This window comes from Scyliorhinus torazame, chromosome 11 (assembly GCF_047496885.1).
Source record: "Scyliorhinus torazame isolate Kashiwa2021f chromosome 11, sScyTor2.1, whole genome shotgun sequence".
Lineage (NCBI taxonomy): Eukaryota > Metazoa > Chordata > Chondrichthyes > Carcharhiniformes > Scyliorhinidae > Scyliorhinus > Scyliorhinus torazame.
In genome coordinates, this window is record NC_092717.1 from 171,180,934 (window position 1) to 171,200,031 (window position 19,098).

At 42.0% G+C, this 19,098-nt stretch overlaps 1 protein-coding gene and 1 long non-coding RNA gene across 5 annotated transcripts in view; one reads left to right on the forward strand and one right to left on the reverse strand.

Moving 5' to 3' along the window:
- runx1t1 (RUNX1 partner transcriptional co-repressor 1) overlaps positions 1-7,556 on the reverse strand; it is a 125,587-nt gene extending 118,031 nt beyond the window's left edge. Inside the window, exon 1 of one of the 4 annotated variants that reach the window (XM_072468005.1) lies at positions 7,056-7,556. Coding sequence is in view for 2 of the 4 variants with exons in the window: in XM_072468001.1 (XP_072324102.1) it covers positions 6,017-6,044 (28 nt within the window). In the remaining 2 variants the exon portion in view is untranslated. Of the gene's footprint in view, positions 1-2,220; positions 2,568-6,016; positions 6,774-7,055 lie in introns of those variants that run through there. The other 3 variants (XM_072468001.1, XM_072468003.1, XM_072468006.1) reach the window with 3 other exon arrangements.
- An 8,169-nt stretch (positions 7,557-15,725) lies between these two features.
- LOC140386024 (uncharacterized) lies at positions 15,726-18,747 on the forward strand. The gene is made up of 3 exons (XR_011933539.1): positions 15,726-15,808; positions 18,089-18,179; positions 18,329-18,747. It is a non-coding gene; the product is annotated as an uncharacterized lncRNA (long non-coding RNA).
- Positions 18,748-19,098: the final 351 nt, after the last annotated feature.

Consider the following 19,098-nt stretch of genomic DNA (forward strand, 5'->3'; position numbering starts at 1 on the left):
CCATTGTAATTGCCCAGCTGCAAACATGATTTTCTGATTTCATCTGCTGAGCATTTGACCATGAAAGCAATGTAACAAACCAAGTTTTAAAAAGCCTTCGGGCAACTCAATACCAATTAAACACAAAAATATTGTAATTTTTCTTCTCCTGCTTTGGTCTGATGGATCCCACCAAACCTTCCTCCTTTTTTCAGAACATTCCTACAAGTATTTTAATTGTACCTGTGCAGTTCATTGTTGTGCTGATTATTTTAAATTGCATTACTAATGCAATCAGTGGACTCGAGCAGCAAGCTAGCGAGGCATTACTGAGGCAAGTGCTCTCCAGCTCAGTGGAGTTTGCCATATTAGAGGGCACTTACTTTTCAAAATTGATTTTTCATATGGTGGGTTGCATTAATATTTTTCATCACGTTTCAATATCTCACATCTTTCACTTAATTTTGAAACAAAACCTTTTTATATCACTAAATAAAACTGTACAAACTTTGTGAATGTGAAAATGCTTCTTCCAGGAAAAAAAATGGCAAACTTTTGAGATATTACAGAATGTATAAGCTATTTAAAAGATGGAAAATAAAGACTTTTATTTTCCCAAACTGCAGATGAGAAAAGGAGCACCTATAATTGGAAACTTATAATATTTCTTGGGGAAATTAGATTTCAGAATCAGCTGCTTTTATTCTCAGCTCCAATTGTGTTAAGTCACATAATTCAATAAAGTTGTGTTAAGGTACAGTAGGTGAATGCTATAAGACACACACAGCTCGCATGCTTCCAATAAGGTACGTCAAGAGCAGAATCCATTTTAAAAACTGGAGCATTTGTGTGAACGCCACTTTAAAACTGAAACTAAATAAATAAATAATCCAGGTGCCCACTTGCAACCTCAGTATTGGCACAGTGAAATACATCATTTCAAACAAATGACAGTGGCATATTGTGCCTTAAAGAAATGTGCTGCCATCACCTTCAGATTCTTTCCACAATTATCAATAATGGTACAAGGAAGTTACAAGTTACCACCAAGATTCTCTAAGGGTATACTTTGGCAATTTTGAAAACTTGAGCCATTTAGACCAATAAAAAGCACTTTATTTATAGGGGGATTCGCTGCAATATTCAAAATTGAACAGATGTGTCAGTTTAGCAGGATAGCTCTTCAAACTTTGCACAAATTGAAAACAGAAAACGGATTGCTCTTTCTTTTATCACATTCATTTTCAATCGACACTTTTTAGCCTTGAAATAATTTGCACATGGCTTTCATCTCAGCAGCACCTGCTGATCAAACAGAAGTTAAACAATTTCATGAAAATCATACAAACCTCAGTCTCAAACATTCTTAAAAGTCATCCACATATCAACAATTACACAACAGATAATTGAGACAGTCCAGGGTTGCATTTGGCTGTAAATTTCCATCTTCGCTTTTATTGCATAATAAAATACAAGGAACAATTAAAGAAGCTTTAAATTGTTACAAGGTGGTATATTTGTATCTTGAGTAATGTAATACCCTTGTTTAAATAATAACCCCCTAGGAAGAATCTGCAAACATCAAATGGGTTTTCTAAGGACATAACAGGTCAGTTACAGCAATATTTGTGTACTGTAACCAGTGAGATCCTAAAATATCTCACCACACACCGAGCCAGTCACAAATACAAAATGTCAATATGCACAGAAGTAATGGTTCCTATTTTCTCAACGTATTGACTAGTTGCAATTCTTCCCTAAAATACAAACATGCAAAAAAAAATCCCAATTAATCTTTTCCCCATTCTATATTTTGAATTGGAATAAACCCCAAGATAAATGTTTTTACATGTGTTGTACGATGTTAGTGCACCATTACCTAGATTTAAACAAATCCACACTGGTCTCTTCAGCTTCACTAGCAAACAATATAACAGAGCGAGTGCTATCAAATGTATGCCATCAAAAATAAAAGACAAAGGCTTTATGCCTCTTCATTCAAGAGCTTTATTGGTTTTCTGTGAGAGGCAAGACTATTTTCAGGCAATTTACACATAATGAAATAGCAAATCAAGTCATTACCCTGACCATATTCTTTAGTATTCTAATGGTTATAAAACCACATCAATAAATAATCCTTTGTTCTCCATTATCATCTCCCAGTACTTAGTTCTACACTATAGAAAGCAGTCAAGATGGAATGCTAAACCCAATTAAAGATAACGACTCTGGTAATCTCACCTTTAGAAGACCTGCAGAAATGGTTTAGGCGATGTCAGATACTGTCAAGACCAGGAATGATACCTAACCTTGTCAAAAGGCAGCTTTTCTTCAGTGTTAATCTTTAAATGTAAATTCACTGCCAGCAAGAGGAGCAGCAGATAACAGGTTACATCTTCACTCCCAGCCTTATCGACTTATGCATCTCCTCCAAATACTGAAAGCACCTATTCATGGAGATTACCTTCTGGCAGAGTGCACACCAGCACAACGGGTTTGTATTCATTAAACACACTTCCTCGGCTTATCTAAAATAAAAGGCTCGTCATGATGGCACATTGTGTGTGAAGGGAAGGCAATGTGCATTAGAGTGATTACAATATCAGCTCAGCCCAGATGGATCCAGGAAAATAAACAGAGGGTGTGTGAGAAGTTAATTGGCAACTCAAAGGGAAAACACGGACTGAGGATTATAGAAAATGGACTCCCGGCCAACTGCAGCCGGGCAGGACACCTGTCACCTGGTGGAAAGCTGCTCAAATTGTGAGAGCAAATTGCCGTAATGTGAGTGGAAAAGCAGAACTGTAATAAAAAAGGAGCTGATGAAAAGCTTGGCACCGCTATGAATATGGTAGATAAAAGAGGTCTGTCACAAATCCTCAACTAATCCAATAACACGGAAGCCTCATTGATATGACCGTGGACACGACAGACTAAAATAATATTCAACTGAAAAAACTGACCTTGTGAGAACAGCTTTTCCCCAGACAAATTATTTCCTTGAATTTTAGGATTACAGTAGCAGCTTTTATTCTAAGAAGCTTTTGCATGTATTGCCAAAAACATTAACCTCAAAATGGAATGAGCATCAAAAATATTAATGTAGCTATCATACGACCATGTTGCGCTTTACTGAAAACAAATATGCCCATCCTAAATATTCAGTTTCTAGAAGTGTTGGAGAAATCATCAACAGCAAATACTCATATTTCATTTCTTTGACCCTAATCTATAATTAGTGTGGACTGACAGGTGCAAGCCCTCTACACTTGCAGATGGCTGCTGAAGTTGTGCAAAGTGACTTGTTCTGTTTAAAGACCATGTACATAACCCTATCAAAACTTAGTATGTACAATAAACCATAACAAATTAAACTGATGTTTCCTTAATTATATCACCGAACACAAATATGCTGTTAAAAGGTATATAAATCAAATTAAAAATAATGTAATAATATTAAAATAATCATTGGTGTGGTTTAATCATAGAAAACATATACTCTACCCTCATTTAATAGAAGTATGAAAATATGCACATTGGATAAAATTGCAATAGCATGTCATCATTATTAAAGCTTAACCAACGATCAATGTTAATTTCTGTGCCTATAATCTATTTCCTGATCAGAACTCAAATAGTTGCATACAAGATCTAGTCCATAGATACCTATATTGTATCGTGACTGAGGTAGAAAAATGTTATGAAGATATATCTTTCTGAAAAAGTGGTAAAAGTCAAATAGTATATTCACAAATATAATCCTGGAGCCAATGTTAAAATGCTATTTTCTGAAAAAGCACCAATTCCAACACTTATTTTCACTAGGGGATGCTGTTCCTTCTCCTTCCTATAGTAAATTCTGGACCCTATAACACCATTGTACTCTGCACTGGCTCATAACATGCAGTATTTACATGCATCAATATTCTGTTCAGTGTTACATGGCACAACTAGAGTTCCAGCAAACTACAGCCATGCAATTGGATCCAAACGAGCAGGAAGCACAAGAAATGTTAGCTTCCCCCTCACAGGGGAAGAACATCAATTCTTTGATACATTTCTTCAAGCAACAGTATTTGGTGCATCAACTATTGATATTTAGTATTTTATAAAATGTTATATAATTCATAAATTTATGATAAGACTAAAGCAAATTTTCCTGCAATTAGATCTCACACTTATGAAAGAAAGACAATACAGGATTGCTGCTGATGTGCTAAGATTTGTGTCCCATATGCAATAATTTCTTGAATTGAACAGTTGAGTGATTAAATTAATGTGGAATTGGCACATCCAGAGGATAAAATACTCACACCTTTGGCATAAAGGCCACAATCAAATTTTATTTTTAAATAATGTACGCTCTTTAAATATAATGTAAATGTATATATATTTCAGGTAATAGCATTTAACCTCATTGATATGACTGTGGATGCGACAGACTAAAATAACATTTTTTCTGGAAGACAAAACTATTAATTTTTATATCGCTGTGACACTCCATCTAGGAAAACAGAAACAAACTTCATTGAAATGTTTCAGGATGCAACAGGTGGGAAACAGGCTTCCTGTCCAAAACCCCCAGAAATATACTTGGAAAGAATTCCAATGCTAGAACTCTCAACGAAAATTGTTATATTATTCTTATTTACAAAATAGGTGAAATGGTGTTAATTTAAGCAAGGCTTTGATTAGGCCAAATTTTTAAAAAAACGTTGAATCTGCAACTAGTCGAGAATTACAAAATAAGTATTCTCTAAATTTAAATGTCATGCTTTTGATAAGACGTATCTAATATACATTAATGAAAATATGCCCCTGATTTTTATACAAACTAATGTTCAGATTTTGCCAAACCTCAATTACTTATCCACATATATCACCTGCTCATGATCATGAGAACTAGCTTCCCCAAGCATGCAAGTTCTAAGTCACCTTTTATTTAACTGATAAGGCATCTTGATCACAGCACATGACAAGTTCCCACAGAACAAAGACCAAGCTTTTCAATTGAAATCCAAAGCTCAAAACAATATATTAACCTTCCATTTAACAACCAAAAGATCTCCATTAATGAACTGCATTGAGAAAATCATGAAAGTGAATCAAAAAGATGAAACTGTCAATTGTGACAGCTAATGTTTTCAAATGCAAAACTGCAGATGCCAACTTTCTTTCAGTTTAAGCTGCTCACAAGTGATGCAGTCACTAAGAATCTTAATGAATCGGGCTTTGCATTGAATGCTCTGCATTTGGAACACATCTCTTGTATAAGGGGAAAACAGGATTTGACAGGAACGGGTGGTCAGAGCTGACTGCCCTGCAACTCACTCTCCAGGTTGAGCCATTTTCTCTATTGCCCTTTCTGTTATTGCTAGATCGCATAAGTGTAGCCATTCCAAAACAAAGCCAGATGTAGAGCTTCCTAGATAACAGGATTAAGTGCCAAAAATAGACCAGCAAAAACCCATCAACGAGCAAGTTAAATAGTAGTTACAGATCAAATCACTACAAAGATCAGACAAATTAATTGAGGATGCCTACATCATATCTCGTCATGCTTCCAAGCAAATGGACCTTCTGATTTTTGGAAAATTCAAATATGAATGAGACATTTTGATTTGACAGAAGGACGAAGGTCAAGTGAAGACCCCGATTGTTAGAGGTAATTAATCTAACTGCACAATCCTGCTCAGTTTGACTAGACGCCAATGTGTAAGCTTCTTAAATATAGTTTGCTATACAATTTCACAATGACACAATCAATATCTGGTGTCTTATTGCCTCTTTCTTCAAATAACTGGATGAATGGTGTAAACTTACAAGCATCGAATGCATATTTCAATTCAGATTAATGCAAATATGCTCACGAAATTGATTAAAACAAATGTCACAGCTCAAAAAAAACCACACCGTCGTTACCATTGCAGCTCGCTTAAGGAACAACTTGCTGCTTAGATAGAAGTGCTTTAAATTAATACGGAGGGGGAGGGGGAATATCAGTAATAACAGAGCAAATGCTGCGAATCACACTTACTTTGATAAGATCCAGAGATTCCAACCATTCGCCTATTTATTAAATTATAGAAGTTCCAGAGCTCGGCCACACACACAAAAAAACTGAGAGGAATGAATGCAAGTTTCTCCCTGCAGATCCGTCAGCGCCAAAGCAGAAAATGCTGCAAACTTCTTGATCTCCGCAACAAGAAGGAAGACTGACAATGTAAACTTCAGGGATAAGGAGAGGGCAAGAAAACACGAGCGAGTTCTCCCTTCAGATATTTGCAGGCCCCCAGGATCACGATCCTCACGATGTCAGAAGACAGACTGCAGACGGCCGCCCTCCATGGATGTGCACGGCCGGAGAGATAGTCTCGTTTTAACAGCTCCCAGTTGAAATGAGGAGAGTCCTTCCTGTGTGTCTGGGAGGCAGCCTGGACTCTGGAGCTGGTTACTTACTGCCCAGGTGCAGAGTGGGTGGGGTTTAGCCAGGGGGGAGTTGAAAGAGGTAGAGCAGACATCTGTGTGCTGAGAGGGTCAGGAGGTCAAGTATATGTTAACAATAAGCTGGCAGAGTGTCTCTCTCGCTCTCTCTGCGAGCTGTGTGCGTGCAGCTTGATCTCTGGTGCTGCTTTCCCCCCCACAAGCCCGGCTGCCGAGAGCTCAGTGGGGAAGGGCTGCTGCTGCATTCGGGCTTTCAAACACTTTCCTTCTCTGCTGCCATCTGCTCCAGCCCCGAGAGCTCCTGGCTTCTCTCCCTGTGTCTTATCGCGATCTGCTATTAAAAAACGGGACTTCCAGAATCCAGCGACACTGAAATCTGCATCATAACCACCCCCACCCCCCTCTCTAGCTGGCTTCTTTCCAGCCTCTTCGGTTTATTTCCCCTCTCCCTCCCTGTCTCCCTAACATTCAGCTCGAGCCAAACCATACGAAACACAGCTGCGCCAATGCTACATGTTCCGTTCTGATTTTTGCATGCACAATAAATACAACGTACGGTCTTTTACAACACGAAACCTGACCTGACCCTAAATCGTACTCGATGCGGGAGACGCGGGTCATTTGCACAGTACCTCAGCTGCATGGGACAGATGCAGAATTCCACCAAGGTGCATTGACTCTGAAAGCTGGTCCTGGTTATTCTTTCAGCCAGCAGGGCCGCAAGCTGGCGCGGTTTTGCCGACCGCCGCGCCCGGCTCTGGGTGTCTGCACACAGGATGCGTCGCTCGCCCCGCCTGCCAGGGGAAGCCGTTGCCCTCGCAGATTCAGGCGCTCACTCCCCACCTGCTGGGCGCTGCCACCTGCTCCAAAAACAAGAAGAAAATAACACCCGTTGCTGCCAACTCGGGTCCATCTATCCAGACAATACTGTTCACAACACAAGGGGCCAAACACTCCAGCTGAACTGACACTGACTTTAACTGCTGCCTCCAGGTCCTGAAGGTACCACACTCCTCGTGCTCCACATACTTTTAAAGTGTTATGTCTCCTGGTGCACCTCGGCAATACCTCCCAAACCAAACAGCAATTTTAAATTGCACTGTGCATTTGTAGGTGATTGTCAATACACAAAAAAAGCATGGGATGGAACAGGCGGTACTGAATAGGCTATCGATTTTAAAGAACTGAATGGGGAAGGGTGGGGGGAGGAGGACATATAAGGGAGATGCTCCCTCCCCAAGATGGATTTCTATCCCATAATACTCAGAAAAGATTGTTTAATTCTTATGAAGCAGCGTGAATTCTCATTAATTGTCTACGGTTGCAATAACAGTACTTCAAAAAGAGTGGGATATAAACAGACAGTTGGTGCTGTTTCTATACTGCACGTGTAACAAGAAAGGAATGTTAAAAGTAATAATTTAACATTTGCTTTTTGATGAATACACACCTGTCAGTTATAGACGGTTTGTTTGCCATCGCATTGCAACGACTTGCTGCAGATACAGGATTATTGTTATATAATACCTCCTGGTATAAAGCTTTATTTAAAATTGTACAACCTAATATATTCTGATGCAACATACTTGCTGCCAGACCCAAATAATCATTCATTTAAGCATGTTCAAAATTGAGATATTTTAATGAATAGTTGCAGAATATTTGTATTTTATAAATGGGAAATGTTATATATATGACATTACTTTTATTGATCGTTTTGTAAATCAGATAACCATGACATTCTAGTTATTCATTGAATATTTTATTGAAGATTAGTAAATTTCAAAAATCAGTTAAAAACTGGGCTTTTATAACCATGGAGGATTGATTAATACTCAGAAGGAGAAGCTTTTCTCTATGACATCGGATGGAGTGAAATTGTGAACACATTTATAACAATGGCATGGTGGCACAGTGGTTAGCACTAATGCCTCACGATACCAGGTTCCAATCTGGCCTTGGCTGATTGTATGGAGTTTGTGTGGGTTTCCTCCGGGTGTTCCAGTTTCCTCCCACAGTCCAAAGATGTGCAGGTTAGTCGGATTTGCCATTCTAAATGACATCTTAGTGTCCAAAGGTTAGGTGAGGTTACAGATTTGCAGAGGAATGGACCTAGGTAGGGTGCTCCTTCAGAGGGTTGGTGCAGACTCAATGGGTCAAATGGTCTCCTCCTGGGAGTCTATGATTCCATAAACACATTTGCAACCTTGCTATACCTAGAGTACTGAAGAATTTATTTAAGGTGGCTTTTATCTCTGGCCAGCTGCCATACAGCAAATATTTGAAACAACAATTTTGGTTGATGCATTCAACTTAGCGGTTAATATTTTTACCAATGTAAAAATGGAACCATAGACCAAGAGAATTCCAGGTTCCATTCCTTTTGGTGTTCCGTTATCATATTTCAACCAGGACAGCAATAGGGCTGGTGATAGACCTGTGGCTGTGGTTCTAGTGAAGTTGAGCCATCAGTCAATAGGTGTGCTCCTAGTTGGTATCCAACAATCCTTCTTGGAAATTTTACAGAAATTTGAAGCTTTGCGCAAGTCAAGGAGACACAGCGTGAGACATATCCAGAGTGGGAATTTGGTAATTTGGTGCAGTGAGGTAATTCGGTGCAGAGTGGGAGAAGGTGCTTTTTCCCTACTGTTTTGTTCTCTCTCTTCTGGCCTGTAACTTTTAATCTGCAGGGAGAGAACCAGAGAGCATCTGAGACCCTCGGAAGGTAAGTAAGTGATTTTTATCAATTGTTACTTTTATTATCTTTTCAAATTGTGTGGTTGGGGGGGGGGGGGGGGAACTGAAGTGACATCATAGGAAAGCTGTGACCTGATTGGCAGGTTGGGAATCTACACTAAATTAAAAAAATTAAGCATTGTTAAACTAATTAAACATAATTACTTATTACTGAGTTATAACTTAGAGGGGTATCTAAGCCAGAGATCGGAGAGTACTGTATTTAGCTTTCATATTTATAGTAGAAATCTAGTGCTAGGAAACATAATGATATAGTTAACAGTTACTTTTTTTTTTTAAATTTAAATTTAATTTACTACTTAATTGACGCAATGTGATTTGGAGGGGTGTAGTGCTCTGACTGTGAGATGTGGCAGGTCCGGGAGGCTTCCAACATTCCGGATGGGTTCATCTGCAGAAAATGCACCCAACTGGAGCTCCTCACAGACCGCATGGTTCGGTTGGAGCAGCAGTTGTATGCACTTAGGAGCATGCAGGTGGCAGAAAGCGTCATAGATACCAGTTATATAAATGTGGTCACACCCAAGGTGCAGGCAGAGAAATGGGTGACCACCAGAAAGGACAGGCAGTCAGTGCAGGAATCCCCTGTGGTTGTCACCCTCTCGAACAGGTATACCCCTTTGGATACTGTCGGGGGGGATAGCCTATCAGGGGAAAACAACAGCAGCCAGAGCAGTGGCACCACGGCTGGCTCTGATGTTCAGAAGGGAGGGTCAAAGCGCAGAAGAGCAATAGTCATAGGGGACTCCATAGTCAGGGGCACAGATAGGCGCTTCTGTGGACGTGAAAGAGACTCCAGGATGGTATGTTGCCTCCCTGGTGCCATGGTCCAGGATGTCTCCGAATGGGTAGTGGGCATCCTGAAGGGGGAGGGCAAACAGCCAGAGGTCGTTGTACATATTAGTACTAACGACATAGGCAGGAAGGGCATGAGGTCCTGCAGCAGGAGGTCAGGGAGCTAGGCAGAAAGTTAAAAGACAGGACCTCTAGGGTTGTAATCTCGGGATTACTCCCTGTGCCACGTGCCAGTGAGGCTAGAAATAGGAAGATAGAGCAGCTAAACACGTGGCTAAACAGCTGCTGTAGGAGGGAGGGTGTCCATTATCTGGACCACTGGGAGCTCTTCTGGGGCAGGTGTGACCTGTATAAGAAGGACGGGTTGCATCTAAACTGGAGAGGCATAAATATCCTGGCCGCGAGGTTTGCTAGTGTCACACGGGAGGGTTTAAACTAGTATGGCAGGGGGGTGAGCACCAGAGCAATAGGTCAGAAGGTGAAAGCATTGAGGGAGAACTAGGGAATAGGGCCAGTATGGCTCGGAGGCAGAGCAGACAGGGAGAAGTTGCTGAACACAGCGGGTCTGGTGGCCTGAAGTGCATATGTTTTAATGCAAGAAGTATTACGGGTAAGGCAGATGAACTTAGAGCTTGGATTAGTACTTGGAACTATGATGTTGTTGCCATTACAGAGACCTGATTGAGGGAAGGACAGGATTGGCAGCTAAACGTTCCAGGATTTAGATGTTTCAGGTGCGATAGAGGGGGATGTAAAAGGGGTGGCGGAGTTGCGCTACTGGTTAGGGAGAATATCACAGCTGTACTACGGGAGGACACCTCAGAGGGCAGTGAGGCTATATGGGTAGTGATCAGGAATAAGAAGGGTGTAATCACAATGTTGGGGGTTTACTACAGGCCTCCCAACAGCCAGCGGGAGATAGAGGAGCAGATAGGTAGACAGATTTTGGAAAAGAGTAAAAACAGGGTTGTTGTGATGGGAGACTTCAACTTCCCCAATATTGACTGGGACTCACTTAGTGCCAGGGGCTTAGACGGGGCAGAGTTTGTAAGGAGCATCCAGGAAGGCTTCTTAAAACAATATGTAGACAGTCCAACTAGGGAAGGGGCTGTACTGGACCTGGCATTGGGGAATGAGCCCGGCCAGGTGGTAGATGTTTCAGTAAGGTAGCATTTCGGGAACAGTGACCACAATTCAGTAAGTTTTAAAGTGCTGGTGGACAAGGATAAGAGTGGTCCTAGGGTGAGTGTGCTAAATTGGGGGAAGGCTAATTATAGCACGGTAGTATAGTGGATAGCACAATTGCTTCACAGCTCCAGGGTCCCAGGTTCGATTCCGGCTTGGGTCACTGTCTGTGCGGAGTCTGCACGTCCTCCCCGTGTGTGCGTGGGTTTCCTCCGGGTGCTCCGGTTTCCTCCCACAGTCCAAAGATGTGCAGGTTAGGTGGATTGGCCATGATAAATTGCCCTTAATGTCCAAAATTGCCCTTAGTGTTGGGTGGGTTTGCTGGGTTATGGGGATAGGGTGTGGAAATGTTGACCTTGAGTAGGGTGCTCTTCTCCAAGAGCCGGTGCAGACTCGATGGGCCGAATGGCCTCCTTCTGCACTGTAAATTCTATGATAATCTATGATAATAACATTAGGCGAGAACTGAGGAACCTAGATTGGGGGCGGATGTTTGAGGGTAAATCAACAACTGACAAATAGGAGGATTTCAAGTGTCAGTTGAAAGGAATTCAGGACCGGCATGTTCCTGTGAGGAAGAAGGATACATACGGTAAATTTCGGGAACCTTGGATAATGAAAGATATTGTAGGCCTCGTCAAAAAGAAAAAGGAGGCATTTGTCAGGGCTAAAAGGCTGGGAACAGACAAAGCCTGTGTGGAATATAAGGAAAGTAGGAAGGAACTTAAGCAAGGAGTCAGGAGGGCGAGAAGGGGTAACGAAAAGTCATTGGCAAATAGGGTTAAGGACAATCCCAAGGCTTTTTACACGTACATAAAAAGCAAGAGGGTGGCCAGGGAAAGGGTTGGCCCACTGAAGGATAGGCAAGGGAATCTATGTGTGGAGCCAGAGGAAATGGGCGAGGTACTAAATGAATACTTTGCATCAGTATTCACCAAAGAGAAGGAATTGGTGGATGTTGAGTCTGGAGAAGGTGTGTAGATAGCCTGGGTCACATTGAGATCCAAAAAGATGAGGTGTTGGGCGTCTTGAAAAATATTAAGGTAGATAAGTCCCCAGGGCCTGGTAGGATCTACCCCAGAATACTGAAGGAGGCTAGAGAGGAAATTGCTGAGGCCTTGACAGAAATCTTTGGATCCTCACTGTCTTCAGGTGATGTCCCAGAGGACTGGAGAATAGCCAATGTTGTTCCTTTGTTTAAGAAGGGTAGCAAGGAAACTATCCAGGGAACTACAGGCCGGTGAGCCTTACGTCAGTGGTAGGGAAATTACAGGAGAGAATTCTTCGAGACAGGATCTACTCCCATTTGGAAGCATTTGGACGTATTAGTGAGAGGCAGCATGGTTTTGTGAAGGGGAGGTCATGTCTCACTAACTTGATAGAGTTTTTCGAAGAGGTCACAAAGATGATTGATGCAGGTAGGATAGTGGAGGTTGTCTATATGGACTTCAGTAAGGCCTTTGACAAGATCCCGCATGGTAGACTGGTACAAAAGGTGAAGTCACACGGGATCAGGGGTGAGCTGGCAAGGTGAATACAGAACTGGCTAGGTCATAGAAGGCAGAGAGTAGCAATTGAAGGGTGCTTTTCTAATTGGAGGGCTGTGACTAGTGATGTTCCGCAGGGATCAGTGCTGGGACCTTTGCTGTTCGTAGTATATATAAATGATTTGTAGGAAAATGTAACTGGCTTGATTAGTAAGTTTGCAGACGACACAAAGATTGGTGGAATTGCAGATAGCGATGAGGACTGTCAGAGGATACAGCAGGATTTAGATTGTTTGGAGACTTGGGCGGAGAGATGGCAGATGGAGTTTAATCCGGACAAATGTGAGGTAATACATTTTGGAAGGTCTAATGCAGGTAGGGAATATACAGTGAATGGTAGAACCCTCAAGTGTATTGAAAATCAGAGAGATCTAGGTGTACCGGTCCACAGGTCACTGAAAGGGGCAACACAGGTGGAGAAGATAGTCAAGAAGGCATACGGCATGCTTGCCTTCATTGGCCGGGGCATTGAGTATAAGAATTGGCAGGTCATGTTGCAGCTGTATGGAACCTTAGTTAGGCCACACTTGGAGTATAGTGTTCAATTCTGGTCGCCACACTAACAGAAGGATATGGTGGCTTTAGAGAGGGTGCAGAAGAGATTTACCAGGATGTTGCCTGATGTGGAGGGCATTAGCTATGAGGAGCGGTTGAATAAACTCGGTTTGTTCTCACTGGAACGACGGAGGTTGAGGAGCGACCTGATAGAGGTCTACAAAAGTATGAGGGGTATAGACAGAGTGGATAGTCAGAGGCTTTTCCCCAGGGTAGAGGGGTCAATTACTAGGGGGCATCGGTTTAAGGTGCGAGGGGCAAGGTTTAGCGTAGATGTATGAGGCAAGCTTTTTACACAGAGGGTAGTGGGTGCCTGGAACTCGCTGCCGGAGGAGGTGCTGGAAGCAGGGACGATAGTGACATTTAAGGGGCATCTTGACAAATACAGGAATAGGATGGGAATAGGGATATGGACCCAGGAAGTGTAGAAGTTTGTAGTTTAGTGGGGCAGCATGGTCGGCACGGGCTTGGAGGGCCGAAGGGACTGTTCCTGTGCTGTACTTTTCTTTCTTTGTTGATATGGTGACGGTTAAAATTTTTGAGTCTTTTCTACTGTTATCATAGAGTTTTTCAGCTCTCGCATCTTAAATGATTCCCAGGACGAACCCAAACTCTAAATAACTTCAAAACTGCTGAACCAATAGATTAAGGATGAAATATCAGACAAGATATCAGGAGAACTGACTGTGGTTTGTTGTATTGTGTTGTGAATTTTTTGTCCATTAAAGGAATATTCGTGCACTATGAGCAAATTAATCCCTATTATTTCATGAGTTTGTTTCAAGACGCTCCTCCACTGAAATAAAACAGAAAATGCTGCAAATACTCAATAGGGCAGTCAGTATTTGTGGAGAGAGAAAAACAGAGTTAATGTTTCAGGTTGTGATCTTTCATCAGAACCCCCTCCACTGAAACTGCTGAATGATCCCATGAGTGTTAGTTATCCTCCGCTATCTCACTAAGGTGGACATTTTTCATGAGTAAAGAGGGAGTATCTGCAAGTGAAGTAGTTTATAGACCAATTGCAAAAGTACCTCAGAGGGTTAATTCAAGGAATGCATTCTGGCAGTTTTCTAGAATAGTATTATAAGGAACCAATCATGAAACAGGTTGTCTTAGATCCAGTAATGCACAATTAGACACAATTAAATTGTGATTGTTACAGTAAAGGAGCCTTTGGGAAAGAGTGATCATAATATGGCAGAAATCCATATTAAGCTTGAGAATGGGATGATTTGGTGGCACGGTAGCACAGTGGTTAGCACTGTTACTTCACAGCGCCAGGGCCCCAGGTTCGATTCCCAGCTTGGGTCATTCTCTGTGCAGAGTCTGTACGTTCTCTCCGTGTCTGCGTGGTTTTCTCTGGGTGCTCCGGTTTCCTCCCACAGTCCAAAGATGTGCCGGTTAGGTGGATTGGCTATGATAAATTGCCCTTAATGTCAAAAATGGTAAGGTGGGCAGCATGGTGGCACAGTGGATAGCACTGCTGCCTCACGGCGCCGAGGTCCCAGGTTCGATCCCGGCTCTGGGTCACTGTCCGTGTGGAGTTTGCACATTCTCCCCGTGTTGCGTGGGTTTCGCCCCCACAACCAAAAGATGCGCAGGTTAGGTAGATTGGCCACGCTAAATTGCCCCTTAATTTGAAAAAAAGAATTGGGTACTCTAAATTTTTTTAAAAAGGAAAATAAATTGTTAAGTGGGGTTGGGTTATGGGGATACGGTGGAGTTGTGGGCTCAAGTAGGGTGCTCTTTCCAAGGGCCGGTGCAGACCCGATGGGCCAGATGACCTCCTTCTGCACTGTAAATTCTATGTAAATCCAAAGTTAGAGCTTTAAACTTGTACAAACCAATTAAAAATTTATGAGGACTGAGATAAATGAGGGAATTAGATTAAAATATATGATGTTATATAAAGAGTGGCAAATATTTCAAGAAATACTTAATAATTCTTAATTTATGTACATTTCCTTGAGGAATAAATCTTCACAGAAAAAATAGTGCAGCCATAGCTAACTAGACATATTAAGGGTAGCCTTGGATTAAACGGGGCGGAAAAAAGCACACCATGTTGCTAAAAAGAATGATAAAACTGAGAATTGAGTGGGGTGGTAATAAAAATCAGCAAAGGATGATCAAGAAATTATAAAGCAGGGTAAAATAGTGGTAAACTAGCAAAAAGTATAAAGCAGATCATAGAAGTATGATCTATGATCAAAGGAAGAGATTAGTGAAAGTAAATGGGGTCACTTAGAGTCAGAGACTGGTGAATTTATAATGATGATTCAGGAAATGGCAAGGGCAATAAACACATTTTAAGTCTGTCTTCAAAAACATCATAAATTGTGAAAATGCAAGAGTATATTGTGTTTGGGTATCTCAAAGCAATCAATATTTGTAAAAAAAAAGGTACGGCAAAAATTAATAGGACCAAAAACTGACAAATATCCTGATGACTTACATCCTAGGTTTGTAAAAGAGATGGCTGCTGACAGTGGCTATGATGTTCCAGAACTTCCTGGATTCTAAAGAGCCCCATCGATTTGAAGGTAAAAATGCAACCCACTGAGTAAGACAGGAGGGAGAGACGAACTGCTGTTTGTCATTTTCATAAATGACCTGGAGCAGGGCGTAGAAGGATGGGTGAGTAAATTTGCAGATGCCACTAAAGTCGGTGGAGTTGTGGACAGTGTGGAAGGATGTTATAAGTTACAGAGGGACATAGATAAGCTGCAGCGCTGGGCTGAGAGGTGGCAAATGGAGTTTAATGCAGAAAAGTGTGAGGTGATTCATTTTGGAAGGAATAACAGGAAGACAGAATACTGGGCTAATGTTAAGATTCTTGGCAGTGTGGATGAGCAGAGAGATCTCGGTGTCCATGTGCATAGATCCCTGAAAGTTGCCACCCAGGCTGAGAGGGTTGTTAAGAAGGCGTACGGTGTGTTAGCTTTTATTTTGTAGAGGGATTGAGTTTCGGAGCCATGAGGTCATGTTGCAGCTGTACAAAACTCTGTTGCGGCCGCATTTGGAGTATTGCGTGCAATTCTGGTCGCCGCATTATAGGAAGGATGTGGAAGCATTGGAAAGGGTGCAGAGGAGATTTACCAGAATGTTGCCTGGTATGGAGGGAAGATCTTATGAGGAAAGGCTGAGGGACTTGAGGCTGTCTTCGTTAGAGAGAAGAAGGTTAAGAGGTGACTTAATTGAGGCATACAAGATGATCAGAGGATTGGATAGGGTGGACAGTGAGAGCCTTTTTCCTCGGATGGTGATGTCTAGCACGAGGGGATATACCTTTAAATTGAGGGGAGATAGATATAAGACAGATGTCAGAGGTAGGTTCTTTACTCAGAGAGTAGTAAGGGCATGGAATGCCCTGCCTGCAACAGTAGTGGACTCGCCAACACTAAGGGCATTCAAATGGTCATTAGATAGATATATGAACGATAAGGGAATAGTGTAGATGGGCTTTAGAGTGGTTTCACAGGTCGGTGCAACATCGAGGGCCGAAGGGCCTGTACTGCGCTGTAATGTTCTATGTTCTATGTTCTATGAAACAAGGAACTATAGTCTACTTAATTTGGCATCAGTCATTGGGAAAATTCTGGAATTAAGGACATAAGTAACAGGGCACTTGAAAAATCACAATATAGTTAAGCAGAGTCAGCAGGCTTTTATGAAAGGGAAATCATGTTTGATAAATCTTTTAGCTTTTTAAATTTATAACTGGGTAGATAAAGGAGAACCAGTGGAGGTAGTATATTTGGATTTTTAGATGGCATGCCTTACAGATGATGCAACAACTATTCACTTGATTGAGTTGAGGGATGAGAAGGTTATCCTACAAGGAGAGATTGAATAGAATGGCTAAAATTCAATGAATTAAATTTTTTAGAAGGCTTATGATGGTGGATGCTGAGAGGCTGTTTCTCTTGGCTGAAGATTTTGGAAAAGAGGTCATACTTTCAGGACCTTTCAAGGGGTTGGCTATCTAAGACCGAGATGAGGAGAAAATATCTTTGGGATTCGCTAACCCAGAGAGCAGTGGATCCTCAGTCATTGAGTAAATTTAAAGTTGAGATTGATAGATATTTGGGTATTAAGGGGTTCAAGGGAGATAAGGATAGGTTAGGAACGTAGTGTTGCTGTGTAGATTCAGTCATTATTTTATTGAATGATGGAACAGGCTGAATTACCTCCTCCTACTTTTCTCTTGTGTGTTCTAAAGATGGGTGGCACAGTAGCACAGTGGTTAGCACTGCTGCCTCACAGCACCAAGGACCTGGGTTCAATTCCAGTCTTGAGTGACTGCCTGTGGGGTGTTTGCACGTTCTCCCCATGTCTGCGTGGGTTTCCTCTGGGTGCTCTGGTTTCCTCTCACAGTCCAAAGATGTGCAGGTTAGGTGGATTGGCCATACTAAGTTGCCCCTTAGCGTCCAACAATGTGCAGGTTAGATGGGGTTACAGGGATAGGGCTGGGGAGTGGGCCTAGGTGGGGTGCTGTTTTGACTTGATGGGCCAAATGTCCTCCTTCTGCAGTGCAGGGATTCTATGTTTTGCAAGTACAATCAAACCAATCTTAACTCACACAATGGATTCAGTGTTAACTTCCCAAGACAGGTTGGGATGGGATAACGTAAAAAGGTGAAATACAAAAAATCTGGAACAGGAACCAAACCCCTTGAACTATCGTATCCCACTTCAGGTTTTAACAATGAATGGACAAGAGCCAGGTGACCAGTTGGCTCATGGGAAGTGGGTTGATTATTTAAATATTATAAGGAGGCCATGTAACACCATTTTGACAGTCATTCTACTTTTAACCACAGGCAGTTGAGTTTCCTCGGCCTCTGAAAAGGCCTCTGAAACCCAACAGATCTACTTGGCAGCAAGTCTTCTTCAAGGAGCCTGCAAATGTCGGTAATGACTTAAGCCTCTTCAGGCATTGCTATTTAGATGTATCTAAAAGGGTGATCCTCACTCTGCCTTGTACACTCTGTTTGTAGGAAGTGATAACTGCAACTGCACGCATTCATTTTTCATTTTGGTCTTCCCCCTCTCCCCTGCAGAGGCTCAATCTTGAGGAGGAGAAGGCTGCTAATCCTGCTTGTTACTGATCAGTGATTCTCCCACTGCTGATATTCTGGTGCTGCTGCTCGTCATCTATGTTCTCCTCTGAGGTCTAAGCTAAAACAGAGGCAGCACCCATGCTGATCGGACATATCACAGATAGCAAGTGGAAATCCAACACGCAAACCTATAAAATTGGCTAGTGTCAATGCACAGTCGTAGAAATCGCCTATAAAGTTTGTACAGTAAACCCGCAAGTCACATCCCGTGAGCAAAAAGGCTTTCTCAAAATTAGGCAGGGAAGCAGGTCTGAGGTTTCTCTATTAATGGCAGTTTTGGTCCATCAATTGCGACTGTGCCTCAATCTAGTTTTCATTGCCGGAAGTCCAGACACCCAGAATTAAAATTAAAAACTTCTGTTGTAAGTTGTCTTTTTCACCGATTAATAGGCTTACCTTGTCAACCCACCACTCCCGAGGGGGTTTCTCGCATGCAGCCTAACATGCTGCAGTTAAATGTAGAGGTCAATGAACTGGAGCCAGCTTCCAGACATATGTCAACTTCAGCACTTTGTACCATTTCTCCCCTGCCTCCCAAAGCCATTTGTTATTGGAAATTAAACATTCCCCTAACCCCACCCCATCTCTGTCTCTCTCTCTCTCCCTGGCTTCTCTTCCCGTTAACTCTTTCTGGCCTTTCCACCCACACATCCGAGCAGCGGGTTCTCCCATGGCCGACTTGGCAAACCTTTCAAATCTCCATTCGCTCC